The sequence below is a fragment of the Marmota monax genome, unplaced genomic scaffold, assembly GCF_021218885.2.
Source record: "Marmota monax isolate L192 unplaced genomic scaffold, Marmota_monax_Labrador192_F-V1.1 WCK01_AAM20220418_F8-fsc00002, whole genome shotgun sequence".
NCBI lineage: Eukaryota > Metazoa > Chordata > Mammalia > Rodentia > Sciuridae > Marmota > Marmota monax.
Window position 1 is genome coordinate 11,058,756 of NW_026693571.1, and position 20,208 is coordinate 11,078,963.

A 20,208-nucleotide genomic window follows, 5' to 3' on the forward strand; every position below is an offset into this window, starting at 1 on the left:
TGCTCAGACCTCACTCCAAGGATGCCTGGTGTGTACCAAGGAGACTGGTGTGTCTGCAGGAGGGTGAGCCAAGGGGTGAGTAGTGAGAAAGCAGCACAGGGTCAGCTTATGCCAAGCAGAAGAGACACAGGTGTTCATGTTGAGCAAAACATAAAGCTGGTGGACGATTTTCAGCAAGTTCATGAACACAGTGGAACTTCCATTTTAATAGGGCCACTTGGGCTGCTGTGTGGAGAATAAAATGATATTGGAGAATGCAGGCTTGGAGGGGCAAGGATGAAGAGTCTTGGAGTGGAGTGTAAGCAGGGCCGATGGTGGGAAAAGAAAACTGAGCTCACTGGATTTGCTGATGGATTTGAAATGAGAAGTGAAAGAAATTCAAATAGCTCCAAGGTTTTTGGCTTGAGCAAATGCTATTACAAACTTTCCATTTACTGTGATGAGGAAGGCAATTATTAATAAGAAATAAAATAGCATTTATAATGTCCTTCCTACATATAAGGATTTTTTTGTTTTACAAATCATATTATTTACCTGTAGCTTTTTGACATTAAAACATGGCATTGAATTTTGAAGTTTGCATAATTCCAGACCTTGTAAACAATACAAATTGGCGTCTTGAGGGAAGAAGAGCAGGAAGAAAAGATTAACATTAAACAGATACATGAGGTGGGATGGAAAGGGAGAGAAAAGGGAAATTACATGGTAATGGAGGGAGACCCTCATTGTTATACAAAATTACATATAAGAGGTTGTGAGGGGAATGGGAAAATAAACAAGGAGAGATATGAATTACAGTGGATGGGGTAGAGAGAGAAGATGGGAGGGGAGGGAGGGGGGATGGTAGAGGATAGGAAAGGTAGCAGAATACAACAGTTACTAATAGGGCATTATGTAAAAATGTGGATGTGTAACCGATGTGATTCTGCAATCTGTATTTGGGGTAAAATTGGGAGTTCATAACCAACTTGAATCTAATGTATGAAATATGATATGTCAAGAGCTTTATAATGTTTTGAACAACCAATAAAAAAAAATTAAAAAAAAAACAATACAAATTGGCAATTGTTAGAATTTTCTGTAGTGCTCAGCTAAGTGGACAGAGTTGATGTTTTTTTCTGTTTACCTAGATGTCCAGTTTGTTTTATGAGATGGAAAAAAAAACACACAAAAGAGGTCATAAGCCAGGTGCACTGGTGCACACCTATAATCTCAGTGGCTCTGGAGGCTGAGACAGGAGGATCACGAGTTCAAAACCAGCCTTAGCGAGGCACTAAGTGACTCAGTGTGACCCTGTCTCTAGATAAAATACAAAAAAGGGCTGGGGATGTACCCCAGTGGTGAAGTGCCCCTGGGTTCAATTTCCAGTACAAAAAAAAAAAAGGAGGTTACATCCCATTATTTCTGTAATGCAAAAGAAAATAAGATGATGAAAAATAGACCCTGGGAATATGGTAATTTTTAATCAATTTTAAAAGACAGCTTGCTTAAAACAAAAACAAACAGCTAACATTTTTGAAGCTGATCTTTATTCTGTAGATGAAACCAGGTTTCACCACAAATGTTAAGTGATATGCGCAAAACCTACATGCTCATTGATGGTCAGAACCTGAACCCCAAATTCTGTCTCCCACTGCACAGCAACTTTGACCACAAAATGTTCTCTCTCTGGTTTGAATCCACAAACCATTTGTAAAAAGATTCGATGTGTTTGCAAGGAACTGTTTTTATACACATAAGCGCTACAGAGGTTGGTTTTCCCCCTGATGGTTTGTGCCTTTATTTGATGTGTGGGCAAACAAGTAAATAGAAGTCATAGCAGTATGACCAGAGCTATCATCTTTTTACCCAAGGAAAAAAAAAGTCAAAATTGCCACCCACCCAGAGAGCAGAGATCTAGAAATGTGTGAGTAATTCAAGTCACCTGGTACCACGGTCTCTGCAGGTGTTTGTAACACACACCCTTTACCGGTAAATGGTTTCCTGGTGTTGCATTTAGTCCCAGTGTCACTGCCTGAAGAAGGAAATCTCAGACATCAAAGGAAGAGAGAAGATTAAAGGATCCCAGCACTTTAGAAACAAGACATTGTCAGCTCCTCTGTGGCTTCTCCTGCCTGCTCCACCTTACCCCAATCTCAAGCTGAGTGACCAGGAGGGCACTCACAGATCTGGTGGGCAGATGTTGGAATATCTGTTGGCTATTTTATAACTTTATCTATACACATGTATGTACACCCGGGAACCTTCAAACACTGGCATCAACTTATACAGGGATTCAAGAGAAGAGGGGATGCCCCAGGCAGCGTAATGAGGGCCCCGAGGAAGGCTTCTTAGTGCATTTAGACCAGGACTCTGGCCTGAACCAGACTTGCTGGAGGATTAAATATTCACAAACCTCTACCCACAACATGAATCATAAAGTTTGCTTCACAGCCATGTATTTCAAAGCACTTCAAGTAGTACCAAAGAAGCCCTCTTACCTTCACTGTTACGTAAGCAAATTCAGTCAACAAGCAGTTAACACTACTGTGTGCCGGGCACTGTTCCCACATTCATTCCAGGACCTAACCTTGGTTTCTGACCCACGATTGCACAGAGTTCAACAGGTCCTAGAAGAGGTATAAATAAACTCAGCTACTTAGGGAAAAGGATCATTGATCCTCTGCAAGAAATAAGATTCTAATCCACTGGTAACTGTTAAGTGTTTTTACCTATATTGTTTATTTATTTAATGGTGATATAGCCAAAAACCCTCTGTGGTAGAGAAATCATGTACTTTCTATAAGCCTAATTTGTTAGACTATATTACCATTCTTGACTCATTTAACAAAACATATAATTAGGAAAGTAAGGAGTGGGCTACTCAGTACAGCATAGCAGTTCTCAAATCCAGGTGTCAGGGTACCAACATCAGCAACACATGGGAAGTTGTTCAAATGCAGATTCTCAGGCCTGACTACAGACTGAATCAGAGAGATGGTAGATGGAATCCAGAAATCGGTGTTTGACACATCCTCCAGAGGATTTGAATGGAGACTGAAGTTTAAGAACCCTCTGCTCTGGTAATGAATTTAGAAAACCCTGGTTCTGTTTGCAACTCTCACACTTACCAACCACAGGTCACATAAAAGTCTCTAAGGGGGCTTCCTCACCTGTAAATGAAGTTGTCAAGGCCTACCCACGCTGATTAATGCACATGGGGTTTTATTTTAGAGTGATGAAAGGGTTTTAAAATGAATAGAGGTAGTGGTTGCATAATTGTGAGTGCATGAATCTATTAAATACCACTGTTCACTTTAAAATGGTTAATTACGTGTTGTGTGCATTTTGTACCCAATATATATATTTTTAAATAAACCTACTCAATTCACTTTCCTAGTCAGATGAGAGAACATGGATGAAGGCTGTTTGCTAATCAGAAGGTGCAATACAGATGTGTCTATGTTCTGAAAGTAGTTGTACTTAGATGCTTTCATTCTTCTTAAACAGAGAGCGTTGTTGTTTCAATTAGACAGACATTTAGCAAGTGTTGCTTTATAATGCTTATAGGCATCTGTCTTAGGGTGAAGCTGGAGTAGGCAGAAGGGGACACTAATGGCAAGGGATGTGGTTAGTATGGATAGTGTTGAGAAAAGCCATCCTGTACCTCCAGGTCATATATACACCCCAGATATTCCAAGACCAACAAATAAATTTAAAAAATGAAAACACTCCACATAGCTAGAAAATTTTACTCAGTCTAATTATAGTAATTCTTCTCTTTCCCTTGCCTGCCAACTCTAAGAGAATGGAGTTCCTGTGCATTCTATGAAAAGATGGGCTGAGAGCTTCATCACCATCTGGGTGACTACACACAAAATCAATGTCTTGGTTCTTCCCTGTATTATATCATCTCTTAATGGCAGTGACAATGTCTTAAGCATCTTTACCTGCACTGAGATGCCTGCATTAGGTCTTTGGTAAATAGTCAATGGATGGCAATGGCTGGGAGTGAGTGTGTTTCCTCTTGGCTCCTCCTAGAATAACCTGGTCTTTAGGAATTTGAGGAACACAGGCTGGAGCACCAATATCTCAGACCAGTTAACTCATGGCTACCTCTGTGCAATGGATTATGATCAATCTGGTGGAAGCTCAGAGGTCTTTTCAGCCTGATGCCCTCTGTTAAGTGTTGACTTTTTAGCTTCTTCAAGCACAAGGTGGAACCAGGAGAGAATTTGATTCTACATTCTTCGGATGCTGCCCATGCTCTGTGGAGAAACCAAGTGATTTGAGATCATGGCTAGAGTTGGCTGCTCCTTGAAAATTAATTGTGAAGTTCTACCTATACTGCAGATTTTCTTTCTTTCTTTTTTTTAAATGGAAATTTCAAGCAGAACATAAGGAGAGGGAATAGTATTCATGAAACCCCACATGCTTATCCTGCAGGTCCAGCAACTTTTAACTCATGGCTAATCTTTTTTTATCCACACTCTACCTTATTATTGCTTCCCAGGAAGCAATTTTAAAATAAATTCTAGACATCCTATTATCCCATCTATAAATATTTCAGTTTTTTCTTTAAAAAAAAAGAAAGAACTTGAAAAATATGTAATACTACCATCAAAACTAAGAATTAACAGTAATTCCTTCATATCTTTAGATATCTAGTACAGGAAATTCTTGAATTTTCACAAGTTTGGAAATCACCAAGGAAAAGTGTGATACAATTAAAATGTGTATTTTGTAATAAAGATCAGTGGTTGGTCTGTTTTCATCTGTAAAGTGACACATTAAATGCCTAGGCAAATTGTGAAATCATTTTGTAAAAGGCACATCTGCAAATTATCTGTAGTTTCCAGGAGCCTGTTATTTTCAGGGTCTCATAGAAATATGTGCAGTCTGTAGAGAAGCTGTAGCAACTGTGGCATCTGTTAGCAGGAGGAGTCTTCTTGGCTGGCGGGATGGTGAGTTTAAGGATCCATGGCTGGGCTGAGGTTATGTGTAGAGTTGCTGAACTCTAGTAAGAAATGTGGAAAGCTCATCCTCACCATACCCAGGTTATGCACCTAAATTCCCAGTCAATTTCTGTATTTTTTTTTCAGCTAAATTTGTCCTCAATGAAAACCATACCTCTCTATCACTCAAAACCTATTTTTGTCTTTGATTGGGTATTGGTTGAGAACTTAGCGCTGATCCAGTCAGACCTTGGGACAGGGTGTGTGTTTTTACCCCACCTCTGTACATCCAAGTATGTTTATCTACCCATGGAAGGATGCCATTGCAGATATGAACAGGACAGGACACATGAATGTTAAATACAGTTCTTGGAGCTCTCCAAACATGGATTGGCAGTTTGCATCAGAGAGAGTCAGAACACTACTTTTAAAACACAAAGATCTATTGCAGTTTCTGTTTAATATTAATTATTATTATATAATCAGTAAGTGGCTGATTACTGCTCTGATTCGTTCTGGGACATTGTATTTTGAAGATCTCTGAATTCTTACTGAATGTTTCCGCAGACAGCAGGAATAGACTTTTTAGCAAATTTTGCTGATATTTATTAATGTTTCTGTGTAAGAAAAGCATTTTGTTGTTTCTTGAAAGCATCATTTACAAGTTGTAAATGGTTTTCAATGTGCCATTGATAAAAAGTACAGCTCCCTTTCTTATTACCATGGGATAAGCCATCTTAGTTCAAGGGCCCACTCCTGGCTTTTTCAAACCATCCTACTTAAAATCCCAGGTGGAATTTGATCAGCATGTATTAGACAGTGCTATGTTCCAGGAGGGCAGATGAAAAGCAGCCCATGAGCAGACTGTTGTGCTTTTGATCTGCCCTCAGACAGGGTCTGGCTAGTGCTGGGTTTTGTAATAAAAATCACTTCATCTAATGTTAATGTGGAAACAACTTGAATTGTTTGTGTGAATAAAGTTCTGGTGATCTCATTTAAACCCAGGAAATGTTATAGTCAGACCGTAATCCATCCTGTCTGATACCTGCTGTGCCCAGGTGTGGCTGTATCTTTCCTCTTCCTATACAACAAGGGAATCCAATCACTCTAGCCTTTATCTGTGCAGCCAGACTGCATAGGAGTTTTACAAGGTCTTAACCTTTTCAAATGCACAGTGACATCCCTGCCTGGACTCAAAACATGTAGCAAACATGGATCTTAGGGAATTTAACCTAGGAAGTAGACTTCTTTCTTCTTACCTCATTTCCCAATTAATAGGCTCATATCATCTTTCCAAAAATTTTAAATATGCACCCAACATCGGCTAAAAAAAGTTCTTTAGGCAGATTTCTATATTTTCTTAAACCTGAAAAACATATGGGTGTTTCTAAAATTTCAATAAGTGTGGACATAATTATGGGAGTTGGATAGCTGTATAAAGAATCATAGACAATATTTGAAATGAATTTTGTTCAAAACCTAGAATCACAATCTACATTTTTGTTGCAAATTGGCAGGTGAATGAGATTAAACTAATTTAATGTGGCTGGTTGAAAACCTTGTTTAATTCAATTACTTTAGGATCTTAAACAGATATCAGATAAATATTTTGATGATGGCATTCTATGAAGCAAGAATTTGTTACATGCCATATTTAGTTATGTGCTGGATACTATATTGCTGTGACCAAGGTGCATTGAGAAATCAGATCCCTATAATACCACCAAGATGTTAAATCTATGTGCCACCAAAATGTCGAAAGGAAGCCATTGTTAGTTACTGCTTTGCAATAGTGCTTCTTAGGGGTGGATTGACTAGGAGAAAGAAGACTATCAGATATAATCCACCAACAGAACTGTATTTATAGACAAGTGCAAAGAAAAGAAAGAAGCAGTTGGCAGGGCAGTGTTACCAGCTCTCTCCTGTCCTTGGAAGTACCCTTTGTCACAGCTCCCATCTGCTAAGTGGCTTAAACCATTTCCAGAAAACAATTAGGAAAGAGATTAAATGCAGTTGCTCCTCTGGATGACTGTAAGAGGACCATTATTGCTGCAGCAGACATCATCTATATTACACATGAAAGAGCTTGCTTTTCTCTTCATATAATTTATACATGAAAAATATGTTCAGCAGAGGAATGTAAGGTAAGGAACTGATGATAGCACTAAAAAATGTGAATATAGTGGTTTAACATGAAACATTTGCAGCCAAGTTGCTGGCCAGAAAATTACTCAACAGCCAATTTCCTGTCTTCTTAAATACATATATTGCTTTTTTCTCTATAGCTGCAATTATAAATGGCTCATAGAGGATGTGACTGATTTTTTAAAAATAATTTCAAAATATCTTCAAAGTCACTCTTAATTTTCAAGCTTTTGCTTTTTACCACTTCTTGGTGCTTTTTTTTTTTTTTTTTGGTCAATTCAGTGCCATAAATGTCCTACTACTGTTGCAACAAAATCTCATTCCTTGATTCATAAATGAACAAATAGTGGAATACTAAGTTATTTCAGAAAGTGTATAGCCATTGGGGATACAGAGATTAAAAAAAAAAAGATTTCCTTACTCAAGGAGGCAGATGAAGAATTCAATGAGGCATGATCTATATTCTGGTACAGATAAGCATGGAGTATCATCGGGGTACGAGTTGCATGGGGCATCTAACTCAGCTGGGCTTAGAGAGCCAGCCTGGTGGATTTCCCAAACGTGAAGTCAGTTGATATAATCTCTGGATGATGTGTTGGAAATATTCTGATGATGAAGTGAATGGAGGAAGGGTGTTCTTGGCGGAGGGAAAATGCTTGCAAAATACGTTGAGTCATGAAAGGGTGTGGATGACTAAGGGATGCACAGGTCACCCTGTGTAGCTGGAGCATATAATGCAAAAGTTGGGGGAAAAGGTAGAAATTACACGGATCACATACTGTGCCAATAACAAGGACACTTTGGGGTCATCTCATTTGTAATGTAGCTTTCTTCTTTGGTTAAAACAACCAAACAAACATAAAACTGGACACAATATCATTCTATACACAGTTCCAGATACACTTTAATGTTTGATGAGAGGGGGAAAATATTTTGAATAAAGTGTAGGATTACAGAATGACCTTAGCGACGTTGTCTAGAACTTTTCATTAGACGTTTGGCTAATGAATTTTGTTCACTTTGTTTGTCTAGACTTCTATGAACCAAAATAGCACTTGGGTTGTATTGAGGTAGGACATGTCTGTCCTAGTCCCTGGTGGGGATCTTTGGTCTCTTAGCTGCACTCCACTTTTCTTTCCTACTCTCCCTCCATTGCACATTTTCAAGCCCCATATTTGCTGCAAAGCCTACTGAAATCAGAGGCCAGACATGAAAGTGTTAAAAGTGTCCAATGCCCATGTGTCTGGGGATTCTCAGTAACAAATAGGGGCCTACAAGAGAATCAGCAGAAACCCACAGGAGTCTACTCTGCACAGGCAGGAAGAATCAATGGGACAGAGGGAAAGTGACTGAAACCCAGAGACATGATTTCATTTTTTATCATCTGGTAACAAGTCTTCTGACCTCTCCTGCACTCTTCAGAAAGTACTGGTCACCACACCAAAGCAGATGGACTGGGGTGTGGGTGGTGTGGGGGACCAACGTCTTCAATATGTTCTCTTTGGGATTACTAACACATTGAGTATGTCATCACAAGATGCACCACATTTCCGAAGCTGATATTTGAACATGAGGGTCACACAAATACAAAGCATCATCCTCTGGCTCATCGCTCTCTCCTTTCTGATCCTCCAGCAAAGAATTTAAATAGAATATTTTGATAGCAAAAAAAAAAAAACAAAGAGTGATGTCTTTATACCATGTTGTTCTCTAGACACAAATTTCCTCTGTCCTTTTGTGCTGACCTTTCTTTCCACACAGAAAAAATTTAAATTGGTTCATGGAGGGGTAGAAGGCTGAGAAGCAAATCCATATGTGTATTGAGATATTGATTATTTTTTGAAAAAAATATTTTACTTTAATAAACAACATGTGGCCATATTACTATTATTATCAAAAACTAAAACTAAAACTACTCTCCAAGCCAAAGCTTTTCGATTCAATCACTTTGAAAATGTCTGAAATAAATGAACAGCCTCAACTATTGGTAAAATTTCATCTGTCAGGACATCAAGTCCCTCTTCCACTGGGATACTTTCACCTAAATGATGTTGAGACTGTGAGATTGCTTCAGTCTCTCTCATGGTTTATCTTGGCTTTTCCAAAAGAAAAATGACGAGATTGACAATATAAGTGTACTTGGAGTGCTCCTTGCATAAATTTTTATCTGGAGGTCTGTCTTGTCAACTGAACATTCCAAACAAATGAGAATAAAATATGAGCACAGAGCACAGATCTCTAATTATTTTAAAGGTTATACAAGTGCAGGATTGAGATACCTAGCAAAGAAATCAGGCTCAAAAATGGCAAAGAATAAGAATGGTAGAATTACAGATCATAAGAGATAACTTTCTTTCTTTCTCTCTCAAAGTTTGGGAGTTAAAATCCTTCATTCTGTTGCAGTTACAATTCGAATTTAAGTCCTTCCTCTTCTCATATAGAGATGTTATAATAATTCCACTCCAGTACTTTTCACAGACTTACGGTTTATTTTCTTCCAAATGACAGAGGCAGAAATAGAGGGGTTACTTTGGCAGAGTTCTGTGTTTGCACTTTGAACCACCTCCTTGTCCTACTTTTTTAATCAAAATGTTCTTAGTAATTTATTCTGTGTGCTGATTGCTACAAGTAAACTCCTTGCTGAAACCCTTTTGGCGATCATGGGGGTCAGCCTTTCTTTAAGCCACCACAAAAATCTTCACACTGGCACACCTGGGAGGATAAAATGCTGCCTAGCTTCTTGTTTACAAAGTCCTCGAAGCTCACATGGGAACATTTTATAACATTTGAAAAATATGTGCTTCAAGCTTAGCATATCTCCTAAACAGAAATTAAAAATTCCTTTTACTGAAGAATGAATACTTCAGATTATGTTTGTCTGTGCTCTTTTCCCGTCTTCTTGACCTTAAAAGACCAATCTTTCAAATTTTATCTGTTTCTGCAAATTGTTTTCTCAAAATCAGAATAGAAATATGGCCAATGGTCACTTGACGGTTAGTCTGGCATAATTCCTAGAGGAAATTAAAAAAAAAATTAAAGATTAGAGAAGTGAGAGAAGTGTTACAGTTTGAATGGTCTATATTAAGTGAAATCAGCCAAGACAATAAACATTAGCTCACTTGAATAATCGGCTAAACATGCATTTTGTGTATGTGTGTGTGTGTGTGTGCACGCACACACGTGTGAATGTATGCTTGCATGTGCTTATGTATATACTTTTGTAAATTTCATTGAAAAACCTTATTCTGCTGATAGTGTGACATTTAAAAAACTAATATGAAAAATTAATATCGCTTTTATGAGCTCTGGTTCCAGGAAGCCCAAGTTCTTCCAAGCTTTTGTAATATAAAACAATAAAGCATAAATTAACAACAAATAAGAAATTTATTTGGAGTCTTAAAATATTAGTTCTTTTAAAAAATTGTATTAATTTTATTTAGCAATGCATGCATATAGTGGAAATAATAAAATATTTTTAAAGGCCTCCATGTAAACTAAATTTTTCTCTTTCCTCCGTTCTCAATAATCCTGTCCACCTTGCCACAGGCAAACTCTGTTACATATTTCTTGAATATATTTCCTGAGATTACTTAAGGTAATTTATACACACATATATATGTGCATATATCTACTCCCACACACCCCACATACACACTGGAATCTCATATCCTCACTTTTAAATCCATGATATTGCAAGCAAAAGTTAATCAAACTAATCTAATGTTAAAAACACAAGTGTTTACATTTTGGGCAGAGAAATATTTGCCAACCTTGACCTATTCTATTATCATAAAGAAATTCTTTTCTAAGCAACAGTTTGAAAGTATATGTTTTCATATACACTTGGATATCACCTTTTGGATTTTGAATGTAATTTCCACTGGAAAAGGAAAGATTGATTCTATGTACAAATAATAGAAAATAATAAAAACATACATCATCTATTTATCATACTTGGTATGGGGAGGAAAAGTATTTGTTTTGTAAAGACCCACAGGATATATGATACAGAAAAACCCGCAAAGTTATGTGCTGCCAACAAGACACAGGTGTATACCACATGAGGATATGAGACAATCCAGCCATAATGGGTGTGTTGACAGCTCTGAGTCCACACTGCATTCTTGCTAAAGTGCACTGGTGTGTTTGTTATGTGTTATTTTACTTTTTCATATAGCTTTAGAAATTCTCAAGCCTGCCCTTAAGCCCAGTGGCTAAGCCCTAGGAGCAAAGATGAACTTTCCTGGAAATAGTGGTTGTTGTCAGGGAATCTTTTACTGAGACTCCTGCTGTCAGGGACCCCCACCACCACCCCCATTAGAGCCTTGTCTATCATTAATATTTGCAACAATTCTTTAAAGCAGTGTTTCTTTATCTTACCTGATTGTATGGTCAACAAGAGAGAATTAAAATACAGATTCCTGGACCCCATCCAGTCTTACAGAATCTCTAGGAGAGTAATCTGTGAATAAGTAGTTTTTAAAGAGACTCCATGGAATTTTTTACAATTAGTTAAGTATGGAAATATAGCTGAAGTTAGAAATGCTACATCCACTTTAACCAGGAGGAAACTGAGACTCTGTAATTTAGATAAGGATACCAAAACATATTAATTTTGGAGGCATAATTTAAAACATAGAATGACTCCAAAATTTGTCCTACCATGATATATCTCTGAAGATCATGAGGTCAAATTTGTAAAACTATGAAGAAAATTTTCTACTATAGACAATCAATCCCAGATTTGGGAGAGAACTTAAAATTGTGCAATTTCTTCCTTTGTTTAGGCCAGGACGGTTGTACTTCACTAGTCGCAGAATTTTGAAGGACTTCATAATTATATACAAGTGATAAAGGGCTCCAGCCACTGCTGCAAGTTCTGAGATACTGCTTTGTGAGCATGGCATGAAAGTGTTTTGTTCTATATATTTTAAATTGGGGGATGGCTGAAAGCTGAACAAAGATAAGTAGGAGCCAGGTAAACCACATCTTTTTGCTTTCTCTTGGTATCACCACTATATGGAAGAGGTTAGCTTGCCCCATTCACTCCATGATCAATCATGTCACAGTTGAGAACATGATCTATATTCAAAGTGAAAAAGTCCCTAGAATATCCTTTCTGCTTAATAATATACAGAGAACAGAATGAAGCAACCAAAATTAGAGAGCACATGTCTTTATTTCATATAATTATTGTTTCTTCAGATTCTGAATACATTAGAGAAGCTAATGAACTATTGTGAGAAATCCATCATTCCTAATCATTTGTAATCCAGGGAGTATCAGTAGATATTCTCTTGGCTTTGAACTTGTACATCAAAGATTTTTTTTACCTTTCTTATCTTTAAAATAAATATATGTAAAATGTACTCAAAGATTTTTCATGGGGCGCACAGTCTTAGCTACTTTAATGGAGTCAATTTCCAGATTCTCAATTTGCATGGTTATTTGTTCTTAAAATTGTCCAGGAATATGCCTGAGTTTGTGAGAGCTTTTTTTTTTTTTTTCATTTTGTCAGTAAAAATTAAAAGAAAATCCCTCAACACATTCCAAGTTTTGCATTGGCCAAAAGGAACAAGAACTGTTTTGTATGTCAAACAAAAATAAAATCTGGAATTTTTATTTTCATAAATATATTATTAATGAGTTGTCTTAAACTCTCTTTCCTTAGCTTATCCTTATTAAGTAACACTTAACCCCCATTGGAAATTCTGATGCAAACATTCAAAATAGTGGTGGTGATTTGTATATGTCAAAATTTAGCTTAATAATTTCACACTATTTTTTAAGGAAAAATGCTTATGGGTATATATCTTGTGATTAATTTTAGGATCAGTAAATAATTAAGTAGTTAAAAGATATTTTATTGAATCATATTAAATTGCTATGAACTTCATCTTATAAAATGCTTAACATTAGGTATCATATTTTTAAATAAAACAAATTTAAACACATGCCAAAAAATTTTAGATCTCCAATGAATGAGATTCTATTCTTCAAATTTATCTTAGGGTTAATAGGGAAAATATGCAGATCACTGAACTAGTTGTTAAAAATATCTGGGTCATAGTTGTTGTTCAATAATTAAAATTTGAATCAATATTTATCAGCTGAACTGATACTGAAGCAGCTGCCTTCATGAACCTTTATGAACACCATCATGAAATATCTGAACTTTTCCCCTCAGATTTAATGTGGCTTAGGCCTCTTGGCCTGATGTTCATGAATGCACAAAGATGCATAAAATACACCTCTAACCCCTAGAGGTAATTGAAAATATAGGAAAAGATATGATTACACAGCCTTTGGCAGACAGTATACAACTGCACATGGCCAGATTGAATTCTAGGTCCCTGCACCTTCCAAGGTTGCAATTTTACTGTTTGATTTCAAAATGACCACCTTAAGGGTATTGTACTCTGTGTGTTTGTGGAAATATACTTCTACCATGTGGAATAGCATAAAGGGAAATTAATGTTTTCTCTGAGGATTTGGGGCAAGACAATCTGATCTGGTTTCCCAAATGTAGTTGCCAACCTTTGTTGGGTTCCCAGAACCCCCAATATGTTCCCACCCTCAGCCCTTTGCTGTTACCTCTCTCTGTCCACTCAAATGTTATTTATTCCCACAGCTGGGTTGTCCCCTGCAGGCTTCTTCTGCCTGACCAATTGATGACGTTTTTCTGGCTCCAGAAAACTTCCGAGAGATTGTTACAAACAGTGCTTGCGGGGACAAGGATTGTCCCTATTAAAACAACAACAACAAAACTAGGGCGGTCTTGCAAGCATCCATATGGGTGGCCATCCCACATGAACACTGTGTGATGTTTCTCTCTTCTTCTTCTTTTTTTGTCCCTCCTCATCATTAATCAGCTAATCATTACACAGAACAATATCATTATTTTGACAACTTAGGAACTAAACAGGTTCTAGCCATATACAAAGTTATATTCAGTGCTCAGTGCTGCTCAGATACTGCAACAATTTTCCTCATCTCATTATTCTTGGGGATCTGATTACTTCACTGCATGTGCAAATTCTAAGGGACGAGCAGTTGCTGAAAAATAAGAATAAATTAAATCCTAAATGTAAGCCTTGAATTACTAGGTATTTTTTGCCTGCAGTTTTTGTTGTTGTTGTTGTTATTATTCTTTTTAGGTTTACATGACAGTAGAACGTATTTTGATATATTATACGTACGTGGAGTATAACTTCCCATTCTTGTGGTTGTACATGATTTGGAGTTTCACTAGTCACGTATTCATATATGAACACAGGAAAGTTATGTCCGATTCAGTCTATTGTCTTGAGAATAACTGGGGAAATAAAGACCAATTACTTCAAATGAAATGGATCAACTACATTTCATTTTACTTTGCTTATTAGAATATCATTTAATTATCATGATTTGCATGATTAGCATCTACTTTTAACTCTGATTTACACTGAGTTTAAATGGACATAAAACTATTGTCAAGAAATGGAGCGAGAAAATGTTGTTTACAGCATTGTCAGAGATTCCTGCCAGTATTCTGTCTTTCCAACAGCTGCAGCAGGACATGCTGTTGGTATTAGAAAGAGATGTGGCCAAGCTTATTTCTCTAATCTCTAAATTTGGCACATAGGACTCCACTCAATCACCTTTGTCTCTATGAACCTCAGGCCCTCCCTAGGAAACGCTCTGTCATGACACACTGGGACCTAAAAGCCAGGACAGGGCTCAGAATCCCCCAGTTCTCTGCCACTGAGTGCATTACTTGATTCCAGAAGTTACTGAACCTCTCTTTTGCTTCATTGCTAAAATTTTGAATAATGACTTCAAACTAGCACAAAGGAAATGGACTTAAAAGAAATACTTTCTACTGAAAAGAAATGCTAATTTCTGATAGACTTTATTTTCAAGCTGTGCCCAATGTGTTCTCTCTTTTTTTAGTTCATGTCATGGTTGTAATGATCACTAGCACTGCTATTTATGGAAACCACATTATTTTTAGCCTGGAAGGGGGGGGTTGGACAAACTTTGTTTTTTTGGCCTGATCGCAGGCAGCTCTCATACATTCTTAATTTATGGCTAATCTTCTGCTATTATTACGTGTCCCAAATTAATTTTTCTTCTCACTGTGATCAAGGCTGGTTAATGGATTATTTTGCATGAAGCTAAATTTCTCTGGATATTCACAAGGCAGAATTTCTGATTTAATTGTGGGATGTTTTAGCAGGGACATGTTCTGAAGTCTTCCCCTAACTCTTTCACTTAAATTTCATTCTTTCACATAGACCATCACTGATCTTCAGACAAAAAAGAAAAGTTATCTAATCTCTTCACCTATAGTCCAAGTAAAATGAACAGCCATAAAGTCAATTCTTATAGCAAGTGGAAAAAAAATCAGCCTTTTTATTCACTTCTAAAATAAGTTCCAGATGAACATGATGGTTGATTTTGTTAAGTGAAAATTTAGTGCTCAAACTCACTTTGTTTTTATTTTGTGCTGGGGAGAAAATACTTGAGTGCTTTACCCTTAACTATTATTGCCAACCTAATTTATTTTGAGATAGTTTATTTTGCTAAGTTGCTGAGGCTGGCCTGGAACTTGTGATCCTCCTGCCTCTGCCTCCCAATTCTTTGAGATGACAGGTTTTTGCCACAGTGCCTGGCTCAAACTCATTTTTGTCACAAAACCATCATCAGATGGTACCACATAACAGCCTTTGGAGAACAAAGTAAAGGAAAATATGGAATTTTCTTTTTTCTTTAAAGAGAGAGAGAGAGAGAGAGAGAGAGAGAGAGAGAGAGAGAGAGAGAGAGAGAATTTTTTAATATTTATTTTTAGTTTTCAGCGGACACAATGTCTTTGTTTGTATGTGGTGCTGAGGATCGAACTCGGGCCACACACATGCCAGGCGAGTGCGCTACCGCTTGAGCCACATCCCCAGCCCCCATATAGAATTTCCTAAATGCCAACTTTATTAACATACATAGTTCCCACCAAGTGGTCCAGTCATTGCCACTGTCATTGCCTCCTCCAAGTCTCTCCTAATGACTGTTAACCCTGTGCCTGCCTCCCTGGCTCCTTGTGTCTCTCTCTCACTGTCCTGTGGTGATAGCATTCCCAGACACTTTAAGAGGATTTTCAGGCAAAAAACCAAGCCCTTGTAATTTTTGAGTTGAAAATGCCCTGTTTAAAAATCTTTACTGAAAAATAATGCATTAATGCTGACATGAGAATTTTTATTACTAGGTTAGATATGCACTTTCTCATAGTCTATGTTTTCTTATTCATGGCTATGCAAAACCAAATGAACAAAAGCCTTGTGGCTGAGCAAATTTGTGCCAGGGGACACTGATTTCTGAAAGTGAGTATGCCTCCAAATATCACTTCTTTTACCAAAAACTTGCTTCTATCAATTTGTTCTATTCATTCTTGTTTTTATTCATCTATGAAAATTGTTTATTGGAGCCAGGAGTTTTAAGCGTACTAGAAGCTGTGTAATATAACTTTGCATTTAAATTATTAACATTTACTTTTTGAAATTTTCCAAAAAATCCCCCCTAGAATTTATGTTCTGGGATTAAATGCCAAGTACAAGTTCACAACATTCATAATGTTTTACTTTTAAAAAGAGTTCCTAAGTACTGTCTTTGCCTGGGTCTTTTTGACTTTATCCTAAATAAAATATGTTGACACATAATAAAACTACATATCCTCTAATATATTTTCTGTCTTAGACAAAATAGGATTCTCTATCAAAAATTAGGTTTTGAGACTTTTACTGTAATCCCATTTAAGTAAGACTACTGTGTATACCACTTTTTCAATGTCATCTGTATCAATTATTTGTCACTTCAGTATTTTCCATGTCTCATCAACCGAAAATGGGAAAAAGATGATGCCCCTTTACAATTTTCTGCATAAACAAACTGCTACTTTTAGCAAAAACAACTTTCTTTCTACCATTTAGACTATTGTTGAGGGATGGAGCCAAGTACTATTCTATATTCAGAATCATTTGATGATTTGTTGTTGGAGTTGTAAATAGCTCGTGATGTATTAGGGGGCACGTGTTTATTTCCGTTGAAAGAACATGTCCTACTTTTGAGAAAGAAAGAAACTTGTAAGACATCAAATGTTTCTTGCAAAACAATTTGGTGAAATAAATGTAAATGAATCAGAAACATGTGAATTGTATTTTAATTCGAATTACTGGTTTTAAATAGGAAGGGGTGAAGTGCTTGAGGGAAAGAGTGTGGTAAGGCGGGCTGGAGGGGACATTTGTTTTGTTTTCATCAGTCTTGGATTCTTGAAACATGGCCTTGTACTATGAATTCAACTTCATTCAGATTGTGTGAAGTCTAATGATGGACTTGCAGAGCGGAATAATAATACGTGAACTCATTTTACAGCTTTATTTGATTTCAATTATAATGTATGCATTCAACATTGCCACTGTGCAATTCTTTACAATCCCTTTGATTTGCAGGTCATCTTTTTTCTGTGTAATTCTTTTAAGGGTTAACCAGTCATTGTAATGATGAGCAAATATATATTTTTTCACCCAGAATCATACATAAACTTCATCTTTAGTTCCTGTTTCTAACTGAATATGATCAGAATCAAATGGAAAATATGTAGGGGATGAATGTGTCCACATATATACATGAGATGGACAGGGGAAGAAAATGTTCTGGAAGAATGGAGAGTGAAAGAGGACAAGGAGAAAACAGGGACAGCAGAATGAGCGATGAATACCATGTTAGGCTATCAAATCTAATATTATGGCATCCGGTCACACTAAGTATTTGAGAGTTACAAAAAAATTATCCATATCTTCATTTTCACAGCATATATGTTTGCTTAAAAATAGGCACATGGCTTTTGAAAAAAACATATTTTGTATTTTTCAAATAAAAGTAATGTATTACTCTGAAAATCAGGAAAAAATTTCACTTAAAATAAACAAAGTCTTACAAATAAGTTTCTCTGTCTTAAAATATGAGTAAGTTTGATTGGTATGATATGCAAATCTGGGAAAACAGTGTCATTTTAGATGTTTCCAAATTTGCAATTGGCAAGGAGCATGTAACTGGTATACACACATATACACACACACACACACATACCAGTTATATATTGACAAATACATATATATAGTGTATATATATATATATATATATATATATATATATACATACACATAAACACAAATATATATATATATATGTATAAATATACATGTATATATATAAATATATTTGAGATATTATCTGACACTGCTTATGTAGCTTTCAGAATATACCACTTGGCAGAGAAAGTCTTTTCCGCATGAATCGAGGATGTAGTACCCATAGACTATTGTGGTCAAGAGTGTGCTTTTTTGCTTCCTGAGAATGTGCTGGTGCAACTGGTGTCAAGCATCTCTCTGGTTACTCAGAACACTACTGCCAGTCATGGGAAGCAGCAGGAATAAGGATTCTGCTCATTGGTTTATTTGTAGCCCTAAGTTCATTGTTTCAGACTATTCTGGAAGTACTTCTCCTTTTTGCTTTTCACAGGTTGGGACTGTGAGGACTTGCTCTAAAAATATTTGTTCCCTAACTGGACAGGAGTTGAGTGTCAGCTTCTAGCACATCTCTTTGTTGTTTTACTACCTTCCCCATCTTCCATTAGCGGATGAAAACTGGAGATACTGGGATGACTGTTTCATGTGTACTAATTAGTGAAAATACAACACTATGGCTGTTTCTGAGTCCTTAAAGTCACTCTTAAGGGTTTCACCAATTGGCACAAAGTATAAATCTTAACCCCAAGATTGGGTCAGTGAGAATGCATAAATAGTGTCACCTTCATCCCTGTTACCATCAGCCATCAACAGTTATAAAGTTTTCAATTAAGTGTCACTATGGAGGATCTCTGTTCCGAACATTTTTACAATGGTATATTTCTTTTCATAAGGGAAGTATTGGGATTTAGTTTTGGTACATTTATAAGACCATAAGGGTAACAGGACCTCATCCTTTGTTTTTTGTGTTGTTCCACTGTTTGTGTTGCAGGCCTATCCTTGTAGCAGTGATAAGGAATGTGAAGTTGGGAGATACTGCCACAGTCCTCACCAAGGGTCATCAGCCTGCATGGCATGTCGGAGGAAAAAGAAGCGCTGTCATAGAGATGGCATGTGTTGCCCTGGTAACCGCTGCAATAATGGTAAATGATTGCATTAAGTGTTTGTGGGCCTCTATGGTTTTCATTTAAGAATACTGTCTTACAAGTTAGTTGTTTTTTTTTTTTTTAATCCCTGAGTACCAGGTATTGAACCCCAGGGGCTCTTAATTACTGAAACACATCTCTAGCCTTCTTTTATTTTAATTTTTTAAATTTTGAGACAGACTCTCTCTAAGTTACTTTGAGCCTCCCTAAATTGCTAAGGCTGGTTTTGAACTTGCAATCCTCCTGCCTCAGCCACCCAAACAGCTGTAATGACAGGTGTGTGCCACTGTGTCCATCTTAGTCTAACTTTTTACTCAGACTTCTGAATACCTGTGCTTTAGGTAGTATAAGATTACCTGGATAACCTCTGAAATCTTAGTTTTTCTGGGTTCTGACCACCATCTGTATTTTCTGCTGTTTGCTGATCTAGGATATTGCAAAATGGAACTGCCACGTAGATAGATAGATATTCTGTTCTGCAAAGCACATAAGCAAATACATGCAAAAAAGAAAAAAAAGGTGGTAACCTGCTGTAATTTAGTAATGCAGTTGCGAGTCCTTCTTCCAGCTTCATGCCAGTTCCTGCTTTAGTTCTTATGTTGAAGATGTCATGTGGCATGGTGACAAAATTCCTCCAAAAATAGACTTGAGATTCTATCCCCTAGCCTGAATTCATCCAATTTCAATGAAGTTAGAAGTAGACAATTCAGCATTAATAATTAAATGAAGAATCACAATACATAAAAATATTAAGTAATAGCAGAAGGTAGTTAGAAACATATAATTTGTCATGCATAATAACAGAGTCTAGTTCATATCACTATGCATGCTCTGACCTCTAGCATAGACGTACTCTGCGTACCTTGCACAGAAAGTAAGTGGAGAAAAAGCTTATATCATTAGAGAAGTTTGCAGTTTAGACAGAGA

The 20,208-nt window shown here is 36.8% G+C and overlaps 1 protein-coding gene across 1 annotated transcript in view; it reads left to right on the forward strand.

Moving 5' to 3' along the window:
* Dkk2 (dickkopf WNT signaling pathway inhibitor 2) overlaps positions 1 to 20,208 on the forward strand; it is a 98,497-nt gene that overhangs the window by 72,524 nt on the left and 5,765 nt on the right. Inside the window, exon 2 of the mRNA XM_046458958.2 lies at positions 19,128 to 19,278. Coding sequence (XP_046314914.1) covers positions 19,128 to 19,278 — 151 coding nt within the window. The remainder of the gene's footprint in view (positions 1 to 19,127; positions 19,279 to 20,208) is intronic.